Source organism: Herpailurus yagouaroundi, unplaced genomic scaffold (genome assembly GCF_014898765.1).
Source record: "Herpailurus yagouaroundi ecotype Mexico unplaced genomic scaffold, PumYag 205, whole genome shotgun sequence".
NCBI lineage: Eukaryota > Metazoa > Chordata > Mammalia > Carnivora > Felidae > Herpailurus > Herpailurus yagouaroundi.
Genome location: NW_024412436.1, coordinates 6,526,467 through 6,545,655, shown reverse-complemented (window position 1 = coordinate 6,545,655; position 19,189 = coordinate 6,526,467). Strand labels below are relative to the sequence as shown.

The window sequence follows — 19,189 nt, the reverse complement described above, 5'->3', positions numbered from 1 at the left end:
TTATAGAGTCAAGCTATTATAAACTCATCATCTGAATTAATGGGGATCTTTTTGATTTTGGAATGAGCTATGCAATTTCTTTTTTTTTTTTTTCACAGTTTTTACCAGCAGATTTATCTCTCAAATTTTGATTTATGTAATATTCATGTTCATAGTTAAAAGATTTGTTTTCCATGAATACATACTGAACTCTAAGGGCATAGGGGATAGATAGCCCAAGAGTGTACCAAGAAGGAAGACAAAGGAACTTTTTTGTTAGGACTTCAAAGCAATCAGCAACTTAAACAGATCACTGAAGGGGTGAGCACATCCAATTGTGGTCTGTTTTTATGCTTAGAACTCTAATGTGAGAATTCTACTTATCTTAAAAAAAACAACAGCTTTACTGGGGTGCCTGATTGGCTCAGTTGGTTAAGCTTCTGACTTCGGCTCAGGTCACGATCTCACAGCTTGTGAGCTCCAGCCTCCCGTAGGGCTCCGTGCTGACAACACAGAACCTGGAGCCTTCTTCAGATCCTTTTCCCATCTCTCTCTGCCCCTCTACCACTCATATGTGCTCGCATGTGTATACATACACACACACACACACACACACACCCCCCACACACTTTCTCTCTCAAATATAAATAAACATTTTTTAAAAAGCTTTACTGAGATATCATTAGCATACTATAAAATTTGGCCACTTAAAGTGGACAATTCAGTGTTTCTTTTAGTATATTCACAGGGTTGTGCAGCCATCTAATTTTAGAACATTCCATACTCCCAAAAGAAACGTCACTCGCCGTCCCTCCACACACCACTCTCCCCTCAACCCCCAACACAGCTAATCTACTTGCAGATCCTATATATTTGCCAATTCTGGACATTTCATATAAGTCAAATCATACAATATATAGTCTTTTGTGACTGTCTTCTTTCACTTAGCCTAATGTTTTCAAGGTTCACCCACAGTACAGCATTTATCAGTGCTTCATTTCTTTTCATTGCCAAATAATATTCCATTGTAATATTCACATTTTATTTATCTACTCATCAGTTGATGGACATTTGAGTTGTTTCCATCTTTTGGATATTATGAATAATGCTGCCATGACCACATGTGCAAAAGTGTTTGTGTGGGCGTATGCTTCTACTTCTCTTCGGTATAAACATAGGAGGGAGTTGCTGGGTCCCGTGGTAACTCTGCGTTTAAACTTCTGAGGGGATGCTTGACTGTTTTCCAAAGTGGCTGCAGTATTCTACATGGCTGTCAGCAACGTGAGACTCTCACAGGTACTCCTCATCTCCCCCAACACTTGTTATTGTCCACCTTTTTCTCGCCATCCTAGTGGGCTTGTCTCTGTGGTTTTAATTTACATTTCCGTGATGGCTAATGATACAGGGCACCTTTTCATATGTTTATTGGCCATTATACTTACTTTCTGAAGACCATTCTCCATCTGCTCCCTACAAAGACACTGAATAGTACCTAATTTTTTTGTATGTCCTATATAAAAATACATATTCTTAAATTCCTTCAATACTGATCTCCATTCTTGGTTCCCTCCACACATACCTCTTACCCTCCATTACACACACACACACACACACACACACACACACACACACACACACATATACACACACATACACACACGCACTCAGCACATGCTTTCACAACTGATTCCTTTTAAAATTGGATTTGGTGCTTTATCACAGTTGCTTCTAAATCTTAACCAGACTTCAGCAGCAAAACCAACTAAGTTAATTGCTATTTGTCAAACAAAATAACTACCAGCATGTCTTGGTCTAACCTTTGCTTCAAATCTTTTGTAGAGACCAATACCTAAAACACTGCGGAGACAATCTCTTCCATCTTTACCTCTCATGACTAGTCTCTGATTATCCATTATTTACTTTAGAATTCCAAACTTTTAAGAAGCACTTTCCATTTCTCTAAAACCTCATTTGCACTACTGGGAACAGAGGTGGTGTCAGAGTGGAATCCTGAAGCAAAGCAGGTGGAATTCTTTGTTTGAAGAGGTCAGAGTCAGCATGGAGAATATCATAGTGGGAATGAACTGCGGGAGCCTCTTGCTTCTTACATTTTTCACTATCTTAAAAATCCAGGCTCTCGTAGAAGCCCACACAAACCTAAGGATTTGTTAATTTGATATTGTACAAATCTAACATATCTAGACCTCCTCATCCACTAGATTATAATCGTGACATTGTTTGAGAATATCCTAACGAAACTTAAAGTGACCCTTAAAAATACCATCTTGCTTATAAAGGAACAGCTTGTGTAAGAATTGTTTTCAGCCCATATAAGCTACATGATGTTATTTTTTCATGGGCAATTTAAAATATCTACTCCATGATGTAATTTTGATCCAAAATGGTTTCACTACAAACTTTGCTAGGACATCAAAAAATATTTTTAGCAAATGCTGAAGAAAAATTAATAATTGCTCAGTTAACTTCACAAGCCTTTACAAACTTACTGGAAGGTACAACAATGTTTATTTAAATCCTTTTTAAAGCAAAAATATCTTTGGACGAGCTACTTTCTTGGCTTGGTCCTGATTCTCTGATGGGGAGCTGGAACCAGAAACTCTAAGGGTGAGTTTCTTCCGGTTTTTAACATGAGGCTTTTGAGAAAGGTTTTTCCAAGATTTAAAAAACATCTCTTGGAACATGGCAAGGACAAGAAATGTGAAGATCTTTTTCATAATGTTGACCTTATGATTTTAAATCATTCTTGGAGAGCAAAGTTTTAGAAAGTATATTTCTGATATCCAGGGGGTCACATCTTTTTCCCCAACCTTGTCTTTGGAAATCATTTTAAGATAGAAAGGGAAAGTTTGCATTCTTGATCTCTAACATCCTGGCTAACACCAACTTGTCTTATATGAGCTAACTTATGAGCTTAGACTTACAATTTTCTGACCCTCTATAGCTGGTACAGGCTGCAACATGCAAATAGCAAGTTCTTATTACATGAATCACATCAGGTTATTCTTTTTTTGAAAACCCTTTTTGATGACTTTCTATTGCGCGCACAGTAAGAGTCAATCTCTTACCATGATCTCCAAGAGACTAAATGATCAGGCCCCTGCCTATCCATCAAATTCATCTAATGACCTTCATCTTTCTTGGAGTGCACCCAATCTTTTTTGCCATGTTGTCTGGAACTTCCTACAACTCTGCCTGGCAGGGTCACACACAATGTTGCCCCTTACCACCCTGCCCTTTCACATAGCTGCTACCTCAAATTCTTTAGGTATCAATATAAATGTTGCCTCTTCGAAAAGGCTTCCTCTTACCACATTTTAAGGCACATCTTCAAACATGTTCATTATTTTCCTCATGTTACTTATTTCAACCTGCAATTTAAAACTGTGTTTGCTTTTTTATTGTCTGCTTCTCTACTAAAGTATAAGATCCATACAGCCAGCAAAATTGCACAGCACACAGGACATAAATAATTTTGAATAACTAATAAATAAATGAATCATCTATTATGTCTTAATGCATATTAATTACTCCTTTGGCGAATATAGATCACCTTCCCTATACATTCTCAGGCTCCATTAGCCACAATTCTGACTCTTGTCAATTGTTGTACTAAAGCTTCTGCTGTAGAAAGTCAGAAGTAGGAAGAGGATTTCCTTATGTGTTGTTTCTCTAGACATTGTTGCCTGAGTTAAAGGAGAAAATGGTTGGCCAAATTTATTTAATGCTGCACTGCAACAATGCAGCAAAAGAGGCAATTTCACTTAGGTATCCAACAAATACATGATTACATAACAATAAACCTTCTTTCCTTAGCTCCATTCTTCAGGTGTATTTTTCAAATACTTTGAAAATGGTCACTTTCTTCTACCCTAATAACCTCGTACTTAAATCTGAACATATAGCTCACTTAAATATAAATTATGGAAACAGGAATGTTAACATGGCATGAAGTGCTCTCCAATTTAATGCATAACCTTCTAAAGCCAAGCATTCAAATCCTTTTCCTCTAATTACAAATTTCAGCTGGGCAGAAACCAGACTTGATTGCCACATGCTTGTGCAATTAGAGGAGTAGTTATCCTTTGTCCTGGTTCATCAAAGACTACCTGTCTCCAAATAAAATAAACCAGTAAATTAAGTTAGACAACATTTTAAACACAACCCTTACTAATGCCACAACTGATTTATTAAATTAAAATGTCTTAAGCCAACTAAAAATAAGATTATGATAGGCCACACTGCACACTATGGTGTTGGAGGCCCAGTTGCCTAGAATGGCCTTACTTCCATGGACTGCCTGTGAAAATCCATCCCTACCTCCAAACTCCCTGTTAAAAGTCCTCTGGACAGAATTAACCCTTCACCCCTGCCCCCAGTTTCTCTACCACATATACCACCACACCCATGCTAGGCTTTAGGTCAACGAAGACAGGACCTTCACCACATGGACATGAATGTCTCCCATGCATAGTAAAAACTCCATATGGAAGGAGAGGATACTCACAAATAGCTTCACATAGTTATACAGCTGAAGCCTGCCTAAAAACTGAATTCCGCTTACAACAGAGCAAAGTGGGAAGTGAAGTTGTTTTGGGCCCCATTGTCTTCTCCCAGGACCACAGTCCCATCAGGGTCAAAAAGCACATGTATTCCCAATCAATCTGTGCTTCTTTCCTCTAATTAATATAGCTCTTGTTGTCCAAGCTCCACAGGGCCTCACTGATGGCAAGGTAACACTGATGCTACTGTCTTCCTGAAAATAAGAGATAAGGACTGTCCATTTCCTGACATATTAGCAATACGCTCTGTGAGGCCTTTAGGGAGATGCTTGGCAAAGTAAATATTGGTTTATTCCCCCATCTTCTGGAGACATCCAAGCTCAATTTTTTCAATTATTTTTCACATATTTTGTGCTGCTCTGTGATAACAAGTCTAGATTTCTTACTGACAATTGTATATGCCTACTTCCAAGTATATATATAAAAAAACACTTTTTCTAAATCATGACAAAACTAACAGGTCAGTTGTCTAAGAGCATCAAAACAGGAATTCCTTTGTGTATCATGATGAAAATAGGAGGGATAGACTGTGTGAACATTCTCAAACAAAAGTTCACCCTTCGACTCAGAATCAAGATGTTTTACCTACCCAAAAACTGAGTCACAAAAATGCCTTGTATTTAATGAATATGTTCTTGAGACGCTTAACATGCCTTATCAATATGTTACGAGCACCTTATAGATAGTCATGATCAGGATATCATTTATATTAAATGATGGAGAAAGAGCCATTGAGCATTTGGCGTATAGACACTGTGCTATATACTCTAAATATATTATCTCATTTAGTCTACACAAGAACACTGCAAAACAATAAGGTATTGTTAACTCCATTTTTGCAGTTTTGGAAACTATGACTTTCTATGACTAGGCTGTTAAGTGAAAGAGCTAACTCAAAAATCCTCATGTGTTCCAAACCCCATCAATTAGAAAGAGAGCAGACCTTTTTGAGACCTTTCACAGATGTGTAGAAATTCACCATTTCTAGAAATATATTTACTTACGCATATGAGTCATCAGGACAGAGCCAGAAAATACAAAGTTACTACCACTCTATACTCAGAACCAAATAGAAATGATGGGATAAGAAATATTTTTACAGGCCGAACAACCTTAAAGATATTATTCCATCTATGAATTCCAAATTAGATGAAGGAAAACTGGATCAGAAAGCAAACATTCAATCACATTATGAAACCATTGTTCGGATTTTTTCTACCGTGCTAAGACATTCTGCTAATTATACAGATTGTTTTTAAAGGCTTAATAAATTTGGGGTAGTATATTTAATTTTTTGGAAACTGTTCTTCTCTAACTCCAGTGACTGCGGTGAAGGAAACTGTCAATCATGGCACCCCTCCTCTCTGCCTGTACAACCGGGTCTGTGAACTATTTTACTAACTATGGTACCCCACGCCTGATCCAGAGTTGGGCACAGCTCATCTGGAGTTCTTCCTTGGAATTATTCTAGATGCTGGAGAGTGCTCTCACCTACTGGGTTGTGAGAATGTGAGTCATGCCTATGACCTATGGTCATGGGACCACCCTTAAATAAACAGCCTTGCTTGGAAACTAGACTAAACCACAGAGAGTGGTGGCAGGGGAATGAGAAGGGGAGAGCATGAGAGAAAGAGAGAAACAGAGAGACGATAAGGAAGGAGGAGGAGGAAGAAGAGGAAAGAGGATATTTAAGAAGACAGATAGTGAGGGAGAAACACAGACATACCTGGCTAACCCCCCCAGACTGCAGTTAAAATTTCTGTATTCAGAAATCTACATACAAGTTCCATCCCTGCCCTTCTGTGGTTTGACTGTCTAAACAAAGTTTCTCCTTTTGTTTAAGGTTTTTTGAGATTTTTTTTCTACTTATAATGATAAACTTACGCTATGTAAGAAAGCATGTTCATTACTTCATAAGCAAATTCCTCTTCCTGTGTCTGTGTCAAATACAATGATGCAACAAGTCAAATCGGCAAATATTTATGGAGACCATAAGTGGGAAAAGGCATTGTGGCTTAGTGACAGTGAGAGCTACATCAAAAATGAAGACACAAAACATCTCTTTGGTAAATAAAGACTAAAATGCAAATACCACAATAGTTACGGTATAAAATAAAAACAGACACATCATTAGGCATTATCAATGTATGAAATTGACTGAATAAAATATGCAGGTAATAAATACAGGGTACCAAGGAGGAACAATCAGGTTAGAAAACAACACTCCATTTTAAGCCTCTGTCGTGCTATGTGAAGTTCTACTCTGAATGACACAGACTGAACCAGCAGTGTAACACCCTTAATTGACCACATCCCGTTTCCTATCAATGTCTGAGGGTATGAAGCATTCCTAAAATATCCTTCTATTTATCTACAGAAAATATGATACAAGGCTTACCCCAGGACAAGGCTGGCTTCATGGGTGTTGTTTGTGCACTTTTGGAAGTGCTCTGTGCTTGGTTCAATGCTTTGCTGTCTTGAAATTTTTAAATAACTTTTATAACAAGGGGCCCCACATTTTCATTTTGTACTGTTTCCTGGAAATTGTGTCACTGGTCCTATACTAATGAAAGAGACACATTTTCTACAAGTGAGTCAGACCAATGGTCTTCCTTATCAAAACAACAGCATTTGCCGGGTAGGATAATATATTTCGGAAGTTAAAGGGCAAAGAAGCACTCACTCACTAGCCTCATATTCCTTAACCTTCTATTAAAAGCAAATTATTTTGAAAAAATGAGAAGTCTGCAGTGAAGAGCAGTTATAATCTGCCAATTCACAACACTGTCATCAAGTGGTGAGCAAAGTCACCAAATGTTGCATCAGAAAGCAAAATCATCAAGGGTTGGGTAAAAAAGCCATGGTATAGGGGCACCTGGGTGGCTCAGTCAGTTGAGCGTCTGACTCTTGGTTTCAGCTCAGGTCAAGGATCTCACAGTTCATGAGACTGAGCCCTATGTCCAGCTCTGTGCTGATAGTATGGAGCTTGCTCTCTCGCCCTCTCTCTCTGCCCCTCCCCTACTCATTGGAGCACATTCTCTCCCTTTCTCTCTGTCTCTCTGTAAATAAATGAAGAGTAAAAAAAAAAAAAAAAAGGCCACAGTAGAGTCCTAGGGCATGACAAGCACAGGATGAAGGACAAAAGAAGCATCTGGTTCGTTTATGAGATACCTAGCGAAGAAAAGCTAGTTTGGGTCATGTTAAATGCACACAATATCACAGAACAGTGGATTGGTATCAACAGTGATCCCTAGAGACACAGCTCTACCTCATAGAGCACAGGCTAGATGAGACCGAGTATCACTGGGAAATTGTGCAACTGAATTAGTCAGTCTCAACAGTTCCTCGGAGACAGCATCTCACCAGCTCCTGTAGAGGCATGCAGAGTAAAGGCAAGCTACAATGAGAGTGGGTACCTACCTTCTTGTCTCAGGATCCCTAAAAGTAGCACCATAGGACCCTGCCAGCCTTCTGAGATTTACTTATTTCTTTGATATGCTATCAGAACACCTACTCCAAAACTATAGCTCCATCCATCCTGTCTCATTGACACCTACCTCTCATCATTTCCACCCTCATTAAGGAGTCCAGCCCCAGCCATCAAACAAATGGCTATACACGGCGAAATACTCATCTGTTTGATTTGTACACTCATGTGACTGAGGTGTCGGCCCTTTTCCAGGGGAACAAGTTGACATTAGAGATGAAAAGAGGCCTGTGGCGAACCAGTGAGGGACCTGGAGGGGAGTTGTAGGTAATGTGCCAAGGTCAAAAGAAGATTCCTCTTTACAATTTTCCAAACTGACAGGCTTTGCTTAGTAATTTTTTTCTGAAAAGATAATATATAACTAAGTCTGAAGGGAATGAATGATGGTTTAAATGGGCTTGTAGTTTAGGAATTACCTCTCCTATCTATCTCACCTGTATGGACTTTTGACTAAATTGCATCTTTTATGTTAACCCATAATGATGGACTTTGAAGTAGAATACTCTCATTATCTTTAGAGTGGATGTTTAAAGTGTTTTACTTCTGTTCAAACCACTCTCTTTTTCCATCTACTATTCACTGAGGTCTACTTTCTTCTATGATAAGGCTATGGCATCTAAGTGATGCATATGAGTTGGCATTCATAGCATAGTCTATGTGCTCAATAAATGCCAGCAATTAATTTCAACTGACTTAAGGATATATCAGAATCTACTTATATACGAAAACTAGGTAGATAATCATGGTTTTGTATGTAAGGAGGACAGGAAGCAGAAATTGTGGAATTTTGTGGTATGATGAACAAAGTCCCTTAGGATATAAGTTTCCTGAAGATCTAAAGCAAAGTCATTGTTAGTGAAAGGATACTGGAAAATATACTAATTCAGTATTAGGATTTGGTTTACAGGGCTGATTATGTTTTTTTTCCATTCTCCCACTAGACCCAGCTATTTAGGGCTGCTGTCCTGGGAGGGCTAGCTTTCCTCCTGAATTAATATTCAATATGCCTCTATGGAATATCATAATTAGTGACAGAGACTTTATTTTATGTACTTAAGAAATTTCCCTTCATTCCTGAAAACATTTACTTTAGGAAATGTAGTATAATTCTACAAGAATCTTGAAAGATGTTTTAAAAATATTGATCATCTGTTTCTTGGTGACATTGGGCAGAAATTTTAATGCAAATGGTGAAATTTCAACAATATGTCATGAATTGAGCAAAAACAAAAGGAAAATGAGTCATCTTACCTTTGTAGTCTTTGCTATTGGCCTTTTGAGGTGAGTAGGTTTGTCATCTCAGCAAGGTTGTTCCACTCCACTTACATGATCTGCTTGTGTGTGGTTTCCTCATCAGAGAAGTTGTTTTACCAGACAGTGGTCCTGGCAAACCATCTCCTCAGCTATTCTCTGTAGCATCATAGCCTCTACGCCAACCCTTCTTACTCAAACTCCAAATTTTGCCAAATCTCAGCACCCTGTTAGACTTGATATTCCAGGTTGAAGGCCATCTAATTTTTCATTCAGGCTATAAAACTTGGCAACCCCAGTGGTGTCACACCTAATAAAATACCAGTTTTAAAATGCCATTGTGCAAATGAAAAAAACCTACCTTTCTTGTAGAATGAGTTTGTTCTCTTTCTTCCAAAAGTCTTTAAAGTCAGAGCTGAATTCATGCCAGATACTGAAGAAAACATTTGGGGACACTTCCTTCTCTCCAATTTTTGGTTTCATGAAGAAATAGGCTGTAGTCTCCAAAAAGCTGTCAGAGCACACACACACACAAGCATAAAAGCTATGATTACTTTCCAATATGGGATATTCTTTCTCCATCCAAATGTTGATTTCATTCATGTGCAGTTATTATTACCATGAGAACTCAAAATTTGGAAGCATCAACAGTAGTCTCCTATGGCTTCATGTTAGAGTTTTGGATACAGACGGTAGCAGCTGATAAGAATCCTCCCTATACTGATAACTATGACTGGTCCAATTCCATTTTCAAAGTTAATCACCAAGTGCCTGACATATTTCAGAAATAAACCCTGTACTCGAGCTGGGACCTACTGAAAATAGTGGGTCTATAATTTTTTTCCAACACTCTAAAAAAATGAGATATCAGCCATTTTTCCCCAAACTAATATGTATTCTATATGTATTTAATATCACTACATACATTTTGGCTTCCTACACTGCCAGGGAAAGAAGAAAGTGAGTTCCAGAAAATGGTGACAAGTGTTCCATCAGATCATGGCAGTCTCACTGAGTGGATACCAATATGGCAGCCAGTACTGTGACAGTAGACTGACAGTGCCACTCTTCAGAAGGTGGTGCTTAAAACTACAGCTACATGAAGCTCAGAAGAGTTTCAAAAGGCCTGATTGACAGAGAACATACAACTAATAAACGGTAGATTTAGAACTCCCCAAAGTCTTCTGTTCCCATAAAAAAATGCCCTGAAAAGGACCCAGGCCAATAAAACTGATAATGTCATAGAGAAGAGACGTGGGCAGCTGGTCAGAGTATGGCCAGAGTTGCTGCAAAAAGAAGTGACATTCCAATAACCTTTGCCCCTCTTCCCTTTCTTCCCCCACTTTGGTAGTGGGCAAGCATTAATGCTGATACACAAAGACCAAGTGTGATTTACTATGAAGTAAAATTTTCTAAGGCAACTTGAGCTTACCATATTGTATTGTTTAAGAGTATGCGTACACACGTATCTACATTAACACACATCTGGGTATGTATTCAGTTTGTCATATAGCTGATTTCAAATCCCTATCCTGAAAAAAAATACGAAAAATATCTCATTGAGATGAGCATTAATAAAATGAGATGCGCAAGGTGAATCTGCTCAGAAGACAAAGGAGACTGAGCATCACACACAAAATCAAGAATTCTCAGCCACCTTAAGAGTTACCAGAGGGCTAGTCTGTATTGGTTTTAAACTCGCCTTATAGTGGTCTCTATTCTTCCTAGTTAGCCTCGTAGGAAAAATGACACAGGAAAGAAAGTCAATTCTGAGAAAGAGTCAGGCTGTGACGGGGATATTGTATCTGAGAATCTGGCTGCTGTGAGCTATGGTAATGACATCAGGATACCTCCACAGGGGGTATTGATGGCATGAAGACTGCAAGGAGAGCGACAGCAGGGAGCAAGAGCAGTCTAAGACATATCTGGGTCATATTTTATTAAAACCGATACCATATATACATACTTCCCTCCCGGGAAACCTGGTAATTCTCCTTATATGCCTAAAGACTATTTATGACCTAAATGGCAGAAATCAGGTCTCAAATCCTTGACTATCCACTTATTCTTTTCCATCATTTCTCAGTATTTATGCTTTGTAAAAATTTATTACAGACCAAGCCAGTCTACTTGGGCAGACATATCTAAGTTTTAATCGTTGGTTCATCTGTTCAGCCACTTACAACATTTTGAAAGTTCTATCATGAGGCAGCATGGTATAAAGGAAAGAATATAGGATTAAGAATAGGAAGACATAGGATATTGAATCTTGACTATCTATACGAGCAAACCATTTCACATCATCTGACTCAGCTTTTTCACCTATAAAATCGTGAATGTCATAAGCAATTTAATTCCAGAGAACATTAATTTCCAAAGTGTTTGTTAAATGTTTTAACACAGAAAAAACTTATTTTGTATTGCATATTATTTTACATTACATATATTCTATATTAAATATTAAGAAATATAAATATATATTTACCAAATATTTTCTCTAAACTGTATTAATTGAGTTCAGGTTGATTTATTAATAAAATCTTATGTGATCATGTTCCCTGCTATTTTTGAATTATTGGCATGCAGAGAGGTTTGCGATACTAGTAATAATTACTCTAATCATTGAATAATTTTCCCTTGGCTTTGTCCTAAATTGCCTACATAGCTTTTTTTTTTTTTTTCAACGTTTATTTATTTTTGGGACAGAGAGAGACAGAGCATGAACAGGGGAGGGGCAGAGAGAGAGGGAGACACAGAATCGGAAACAGGCTCCAGGCTCTGAGCCATCAGCCCAGAGCCTGACGCGGGGCTCGAACTCCCGGACCGCGAGATCGTGACCTGGTTGAAGTCGGACGCCTAACCGACTGCGCCACCCAGGCGCCCCTACATAGCTTTAAGAAGATAACAATTTTTGAATTTCAGTTTTGAGCTTTTAGTTTCTTCATCTGTAAAGTGGAGGGTATGTCTGCTTTTCTATATATCATAAAGATTAAATGAAAAGTACTTGCAAGTTATAAACTAAAATAGAAATATATGTATTAACTTTATAAGGAGCAAGCATTTTTCACTAAAAACATTCTATACACAAAACTTAATAAATTTGTGGGACATATTAGTATCTTACTATTGAATTAAAGTCCAGTGTGAAATTGCTGAACAGAATGATTGCCAATGATGACAACCTATGTACTTAGTCATTTCTTTGGAAGTGGCCACAGTGAAAGACAAGTGTCACCTAAGTATGACACAGAGAGTAAAGAATTACCTCAGGACCACAAATGCTGTCCCAACTCTATTCAACAACCCCACATCCTAGAATAAAGCATAAGCACTTTTCAAAACCAACCACACAGATGATAGGCAAAAATTTCTACAAGTGATCAGAGTATACCAGAGGTATTTTTGGTTATATAATCCCGTCTATATTAGGTGGCATTCAGCTAATCCAAACTTAAATAACATGAAAGATACCCATTTGGTTGATGGGTCGAAGGGATAGATTGTATTCTTTCTAAATTATCCTTTTTTTTCCCCCCTAAATCTGAATCCAGGAAGGACCCATCCACCATACAGTAATACAGGAACACAAAAGAATGTGGGCATTTTATCTGGGACCTTCATCACTACTGGCTGCTCTGTGAGGCTCTCTCGAAATAACTGTGACACGCTAGGAGCCAGTAGTGAACAGAACTGTAGTTATCACACTAAGAGAATATAGCAATCATAGTAAAAGACGACTTCAGAGGTCACCAAAAATCAAGAGCCCTGTAATCAGGATTCTTAAATAGCCCTTTCTGGAAAAGATCAGTACTACACTTCTTTTACTACAAACATGGTACAAATATACTGCTCTGCAATACAATTGAGGTAGCCACAGAGTTCTGAAAACATAGCTCCAGCAGAATTGTTTTGCAATTTCTCTGAATCCTCACATAAAAACAGAGAAAGCAACTGAGATATTAAAAATCAAAGCTAATAGGAAAATATCTGCAAAAACACTGTGTCCAATATCACCACAAACTTCAAAATGCAAACAGGTGGGGGGCATCTGGGTGGTTCAGTTGATTACACCTCCGACTTCAGCTCAGGCCATGATCTCGTGGTTCGTGGGTTTGAGCCCAGCGTAGGGCTCTGTACTGACAGCTCAGAGTCTGGAGCCTGCTTCAGATTCTGTGTCTCTCTCTTTCTCTGCCCCTCCCCAGCTCTCTCTGTCTCTCTCTCTCTCTCTCTCTCTCTCTCTCTCTCTCTCTCTCTCTCAAAAATAAATAAACATTAAAAAAAATTAAATGCAAACAGGTGGGACAAACCACTGACAACACAAAACCCAATTCATAACATCATCTGTATAGGAGGAGGCAGAGGAAAATAATAGAGGGACCCCTAAAAACAGAAGAACCCCTGAATCACAAACAGGCACTCTTAAAAAGTGTTAAGGGCCAATCTGAGGATTGCAGCTGAAATTGGAAGGGGTTTTACGCATTTTAACTCATGGAAGAGGAGAAAAGATCTAGCGTAAGTACTGCAAAGGATGGGAACAGTCTGCAATACATGAAGTCTTAGTACTAACCAAGAGAAACTCCCTCTTATGGCAAAGCTCTGCATTGATAGAAAATGCTGGCAGTAGATGCAAATTGTGCAGGATAAACACAGGGACAAAGAACATAGAAAATGCAGATACATTAGAGGGGAAATTTTGCAGGCAATATTTTTGTTTTATTCTTTTTTGCCATTGTGCACAAGCAACAAAAGAGAAATCTCTAGAACAGTGAAACTACTAAAGCTATCCTCATTCATCTCTTCATCCTAGAAGTTCAGTAAAAATAATTTCATATAAAAATGAGGAGAAAAATATTGGGGCAGAAAAAAGTATGCCACTCAAACACTAAGCATAGCCATGTTGATGTGGTTTTATTATCAGAGAAAGAGACTTCAAGACAATATTATTACAGCATGATTTCATAATGATAAAAACATCCCATTTTCAGAAAGACGTAACAATCCAAAATATGTATGCATCTAAGAAGAGTTTCAAAATACATGAAGGAAAACCCACAAAACAAAAAGGGAAAAGAGGTAAAACCTTTATCATAATTGTTTAACATCTTTTCTCAGTAATGGACACAACTAGAAAAAAAATCACTAAAGGATATATAAGTTGTGAATATTATCCACAAATTGACCTCATTCACTTTTACAGAACACTGTAATCAACAATTAGAATATATGAGAGCATATGAAAACCTTCACCAACACAGATCAGATACTGGACCATAAAAGAAGTCTCAATAAATTTCAAAGGACTGAAATTATCCAGAATATGTTCTCTGACCATAGTGGCTTTAAATTATGAAAAATTTAAAATGGTATATCTAGGGGCGCCTGGGTGGCTCGGTCGGTTAAGCATCCGACTTCGGTTCAGGTCACGATCTCGCGGTCCGTGAGTTCGAGCCCTGCGTCGGGCTCTGTGCTGACAGCTCAGAGCCTGGAGCCTGTTTCAGATTCTGTGTCTCCCTCTCTCTGACCCTCCCCCGTTCATGCTCTGTCTCTCTCTGTCTCAAAAATAAAATTAAAAAACGTTAAAAAAAATTTTTTTAAATGGTATATCTAGGAAATCTTCATTCTGGAAGTTAACTAAACTGCTATAAATAACCCATGGGTCAAAAAAGTAATCACACATACAGACACACACACACACATACACAATCACAAAAGAAATTAGAAAATATTTCAAACTGACTAAAATTGAAAACATAGATATCAAATATATATTTGGGAGCAGATAAAGCAGTGCTTAGAAATTTGGAAGTTTAAAATATCCATAATTAGAAAAAGTACTTATAGTTAGAAAAATAAAGGTATAAAATGAATAATGTAGGCATCTACCTCAAGAAGTTAAAGAGAATCAAATTAAACTTGACTAGACAGAAGAATGGAAATAATAAGAACACAAAACAAAGAAATAGAAAAGCAACATTACAGAAAATTAACAAGACCATGAGCTGAATTACTGAAAAGTTTAACAAAATTGATAACCCCCTACCAAAGTTGATAAAGAAAAACAGAGAAAACACAAATCACCAGTCCCACAGATGCAAGTGGTGTTATCATCATAGACCATACAGGCCCTAAAAGCATAATATGAGATATTATCAATAATTTTATGCCAAACTCTATTAAAAATTGAAATTACTTTCAATTTTAATGAAGTTTTAATAAATAATTTTTTATAAACTCATAATAGAAAATACCCCTTTCCAAATACTTGCAGTCCAAATTGTTTCACAGGTGCATTAACAAACATTTAATGAAGAAATAATGCCAATTTAACACTAACTCTTTCAGAAAACAGAGAATGAGGGCACACTTGTCAACTCATTTTATGAAGCCACCATTACTCTGATGTTAATACCAAAAACCAAAAACATATTAAGCAATCACTGTAACCTGTCACATTAGCAGAGTAAAGAAGAAAAGCCAAATGATTATTTCAATAAATAAAGAAAAAGATTCTGAAAAAACTCAACTAATTCATTATTACAAAAGAGGAAAAATTCTCTGCAAGATAAGAAGTAAGGCTTACACAATTAGATAAATGACATCTGTGAAAAGCGTCTAGCTGACATCATACTCAAAATTATATATGCTATATGATTCCATTTATTTTTTTTATTTTTTGTTAATTTTTTTTTAACGTTTATTTATTTTTGGGACAGAGAGAGACAGAGCATGAACGGGGGAGGGGCAGAGAGAGAGGGAGACACAGAATCGGAAGCCGTCTCCAGGCTCTGAGCCATCAGCCCAGAGCCTGACGCGGGGCTCGAACTCACGGACTGTGAGATCGTGACCTGAGCTGAAGTCGGATGCCTAACCGACTGAGACACTCAGGCGCCCCTATATGATTCCATTTAAATGAAATCTATGTATATACAAAATTAATCTATGTTGATAGAAGTAAAAATAATGATTGTCTCTTCACAGAGGTGTGAGGTTAACAGATTGAGGCAACAGAGCTGTTTTAAATCATGTTTGAATGGTAATTACTCATTGAACTTGTTTTATTGTATAAATTATGCCTCAATTAACAAAGAAAGCAAGTTAGAAAAACAAAAAAAAGAGAGAAAGAAGGAGAGTGGGAAAGAAGGAACTGAAAGGAGACTGTGATTAAATCTATGTTTAGTAGTTTTTTTTTTTATTTTAAGTTTATTTACTTATTTTGAGAGAGAGAGAGAGAAAGGAAGAGAGAGAGAGAGAGAGAGAGAGAGAGAGAGAGAAAATGAGAACAGGGGAGGGGCAGAGAGAAGGACAGACAGAATCCCAAGCAGGCTCCACACCATTAGTGCGGAACCTGATGTAGGGCTCAAACTCACAAACCAAGCCGAGATTAAGAGTAGATGCTTAACTGACTGCACCACCCAGGTGCCCCTATTTAATAGCTATTAAAAGAAAAAAACAAACCAGGGATAAAATAATGGCTCTGCAGACCAGTGGGAACATGCCAGAGACAGGCTTATAAACAGATAAAAATTATTGGCTAATATTTCAAGATATGCTAAATGAAATTAATAAAATGATAGAAGCTATAATAAACATAATTCAAAGTAGAAAGACTCAGAAATGAGATGGTAGGATTTAGTAAAGAACCATGAAGTTTTAAATATTTCACACATGAAGACTGGACCAGAAGTAACAAGAGTTAATAAGATCAATACATCATTTGTTAATAGAAATAAAGATAAAATGAAAGAAATATGGGGGTGCTTGGGTGGCTCAGTCAGTTTGGCATCTGACTTCAGCTCAGGTCATGATCTCACTGCTCATGAGTTCGAGTCCCACGTTGGGCTCTGTGCTAAGAGCTTGGAGTCTGGAGCCTGCTTAGGATTCTGTCTCTCTCTCTCTCTCTTTGCACCTCCCCTGCTCATTCTCTGTCTCTCTCTCTCAAATATAAAAATAAAACATAAAAATGTTTTTAAAAAGAAATAAAAATTTAAGAACAAAGAGAAATGAAGAAAAAAAAGAGAAAGTTACAAATATAAAAGACAAGACAGCCCCATAAGTGTATTATAAAAGCCTCTACAAAAGATAACCAAAGCAATGGCATGGAATACATACTTAAAAATATGACTCAAGAGGGGCGCCTGGGTGGCGCAGTCGGTTAAGCGTCCGACTTCAGCCAGGTCACGATCTCGTGCTCCATGAGTTCGAGCCCCGCGTCGGGCTCTGGGCTGATGGCTCAGAGCCTGGAGCCTGTTTCTGATTCTGTGTCTCCCTCTCTCTCTGCCCCTCCCCCATCCATGCTCTGTCTCTCTCTGTCCCAAAAATAAATAAAAACGTTGGAAAAAAAAATAAATAAATAAAAATATGGCTCAAGAACACTTTTTAGGAATAAATAAAAGTATTTGGTGCTACATGTTAAAAGGGCATGCCAATAGTCAACTCTGAGACATATTCTAGTAATAAAAGTATTATATTTAAAAAATAAGAAAAAATAAAAATAATCCTTTGGTCATCATGCAAAAAAAAACAAAACAAAACAAAACAAAAACAAAAAACAAAAAAAAAACAAGTCCCTAACAAAGGAAAAAAAAACTTAACTATCACCATATATTTAGACAATATCCTATGTCAGAGACAGTGGAATAATATTTAAGATACTAAAGACAAAAAGAGTGAACCAAATATTTTATACCCAACCAAACTAACTTTTGTTTACAAAGGGTGCAGGAGGACTATTTTCAGTTTGAACAAATGGAAGAAAAATTGTTCTAATGACAAATTATCGAAGAATCTACAAGAAAATGAGATTCAGGAAGTCAAGATACAGAAGAGACACTGATGTAAGGATTGGCAGATCAGGTTTCTCAACATGGAAAAAGACACACGATGTTAAATCTTACAGTTAAGAACACTGCCCTGAATTTGAACTGGAAGTGTTGGTATGAACTAGCAATGTGCTCTAATTCCAGCTCTGCCTACTAACAGGTCTAGTCACAGTACTAATTCAATACCAACTATACTAGCACCCAGATCTGTGATCTCCAAAGACTATTCTAAATAACGGACCCAGTTCTGCTTGAAGAAATAGCTCAGTCCAGCACTGGGGAAAATGTACAAAATGAACCTGGAATGTCCTATCAAAGAAGACAGTAAGAAAGCTCATACCAAAATAACTCAGAAGTGAACTTAAAGATGGAACATTTTGTATATTAGTAAGAATAATAACTGCAAAGGACTGAAATACCAAAAATGCATTTGATTCAATGAACTCATCATAATACTTAATACTTTCAAAATATATTTCCTTACTGTTAGAAGATGCTAGAGAACCAGTTATTATTTTGAAAACTGGAAAGTAAGGCAATATAACACATTTCCTCAATGAACCATACCACTGAATAGCTCTATGCCAAATGAGGGAAACATTTTCTTTTATAACTGAGAAAAATGACAACATGTCACAATTTTACAGTTCCTTATAAATTAATGTACCAAGACATTGATTATCAAAGGCTGGTATATCACAAGAAAAGACAGTCAAGTACTTCCATTTGGTAGAACACCCCACAACTTGCAAAACAATTCTGCCAAAATATTCAGACCTAAAAGTGACCAAGTGTCTAGAGCTATTTACTAATCTGCAAGAAATATGGGGCAGAGGATCTTGATTACCTGCATTAGTAGGATAAAATCAGTTAATTTGGAGAAACACTATAGAACTTCTATGGACTGAATGTGTCCAAAATTTTCATATGCTAAAGACCAAATTCTCAATGTAATGGTATTTGGAGATGGAACCTTTTGGAGATAATTAGGTTTAGATGAGGTATTGAGAGTATAGCCCCTATGATGAGATTAGTGCTCTTATAAGAAGAAGAAGAAGAAGAAGCCAGAGCAC

The 19,189-nt window shown here is 37.4% G+C and overlaps 1 protein-coding gene across 1 annotated transcript in view; it reads right to left on the bottom strand.

Moving 5' to 3' along the window:
• Positions 1-19,189, bottom strand: part of FMN2 (formin 2) — a 396,703-nt gene that overhangs the window by 21,676 nt on the left and 355,838 nt on the right. Inside the window, 1 exon segment of the mRNA XM_040451785.1 lies at positions 9,659-9,808. Within this exon segment, the coding sequence (XP_040307719.1) occupies positions 9,659-9,808 (150 nt within the window).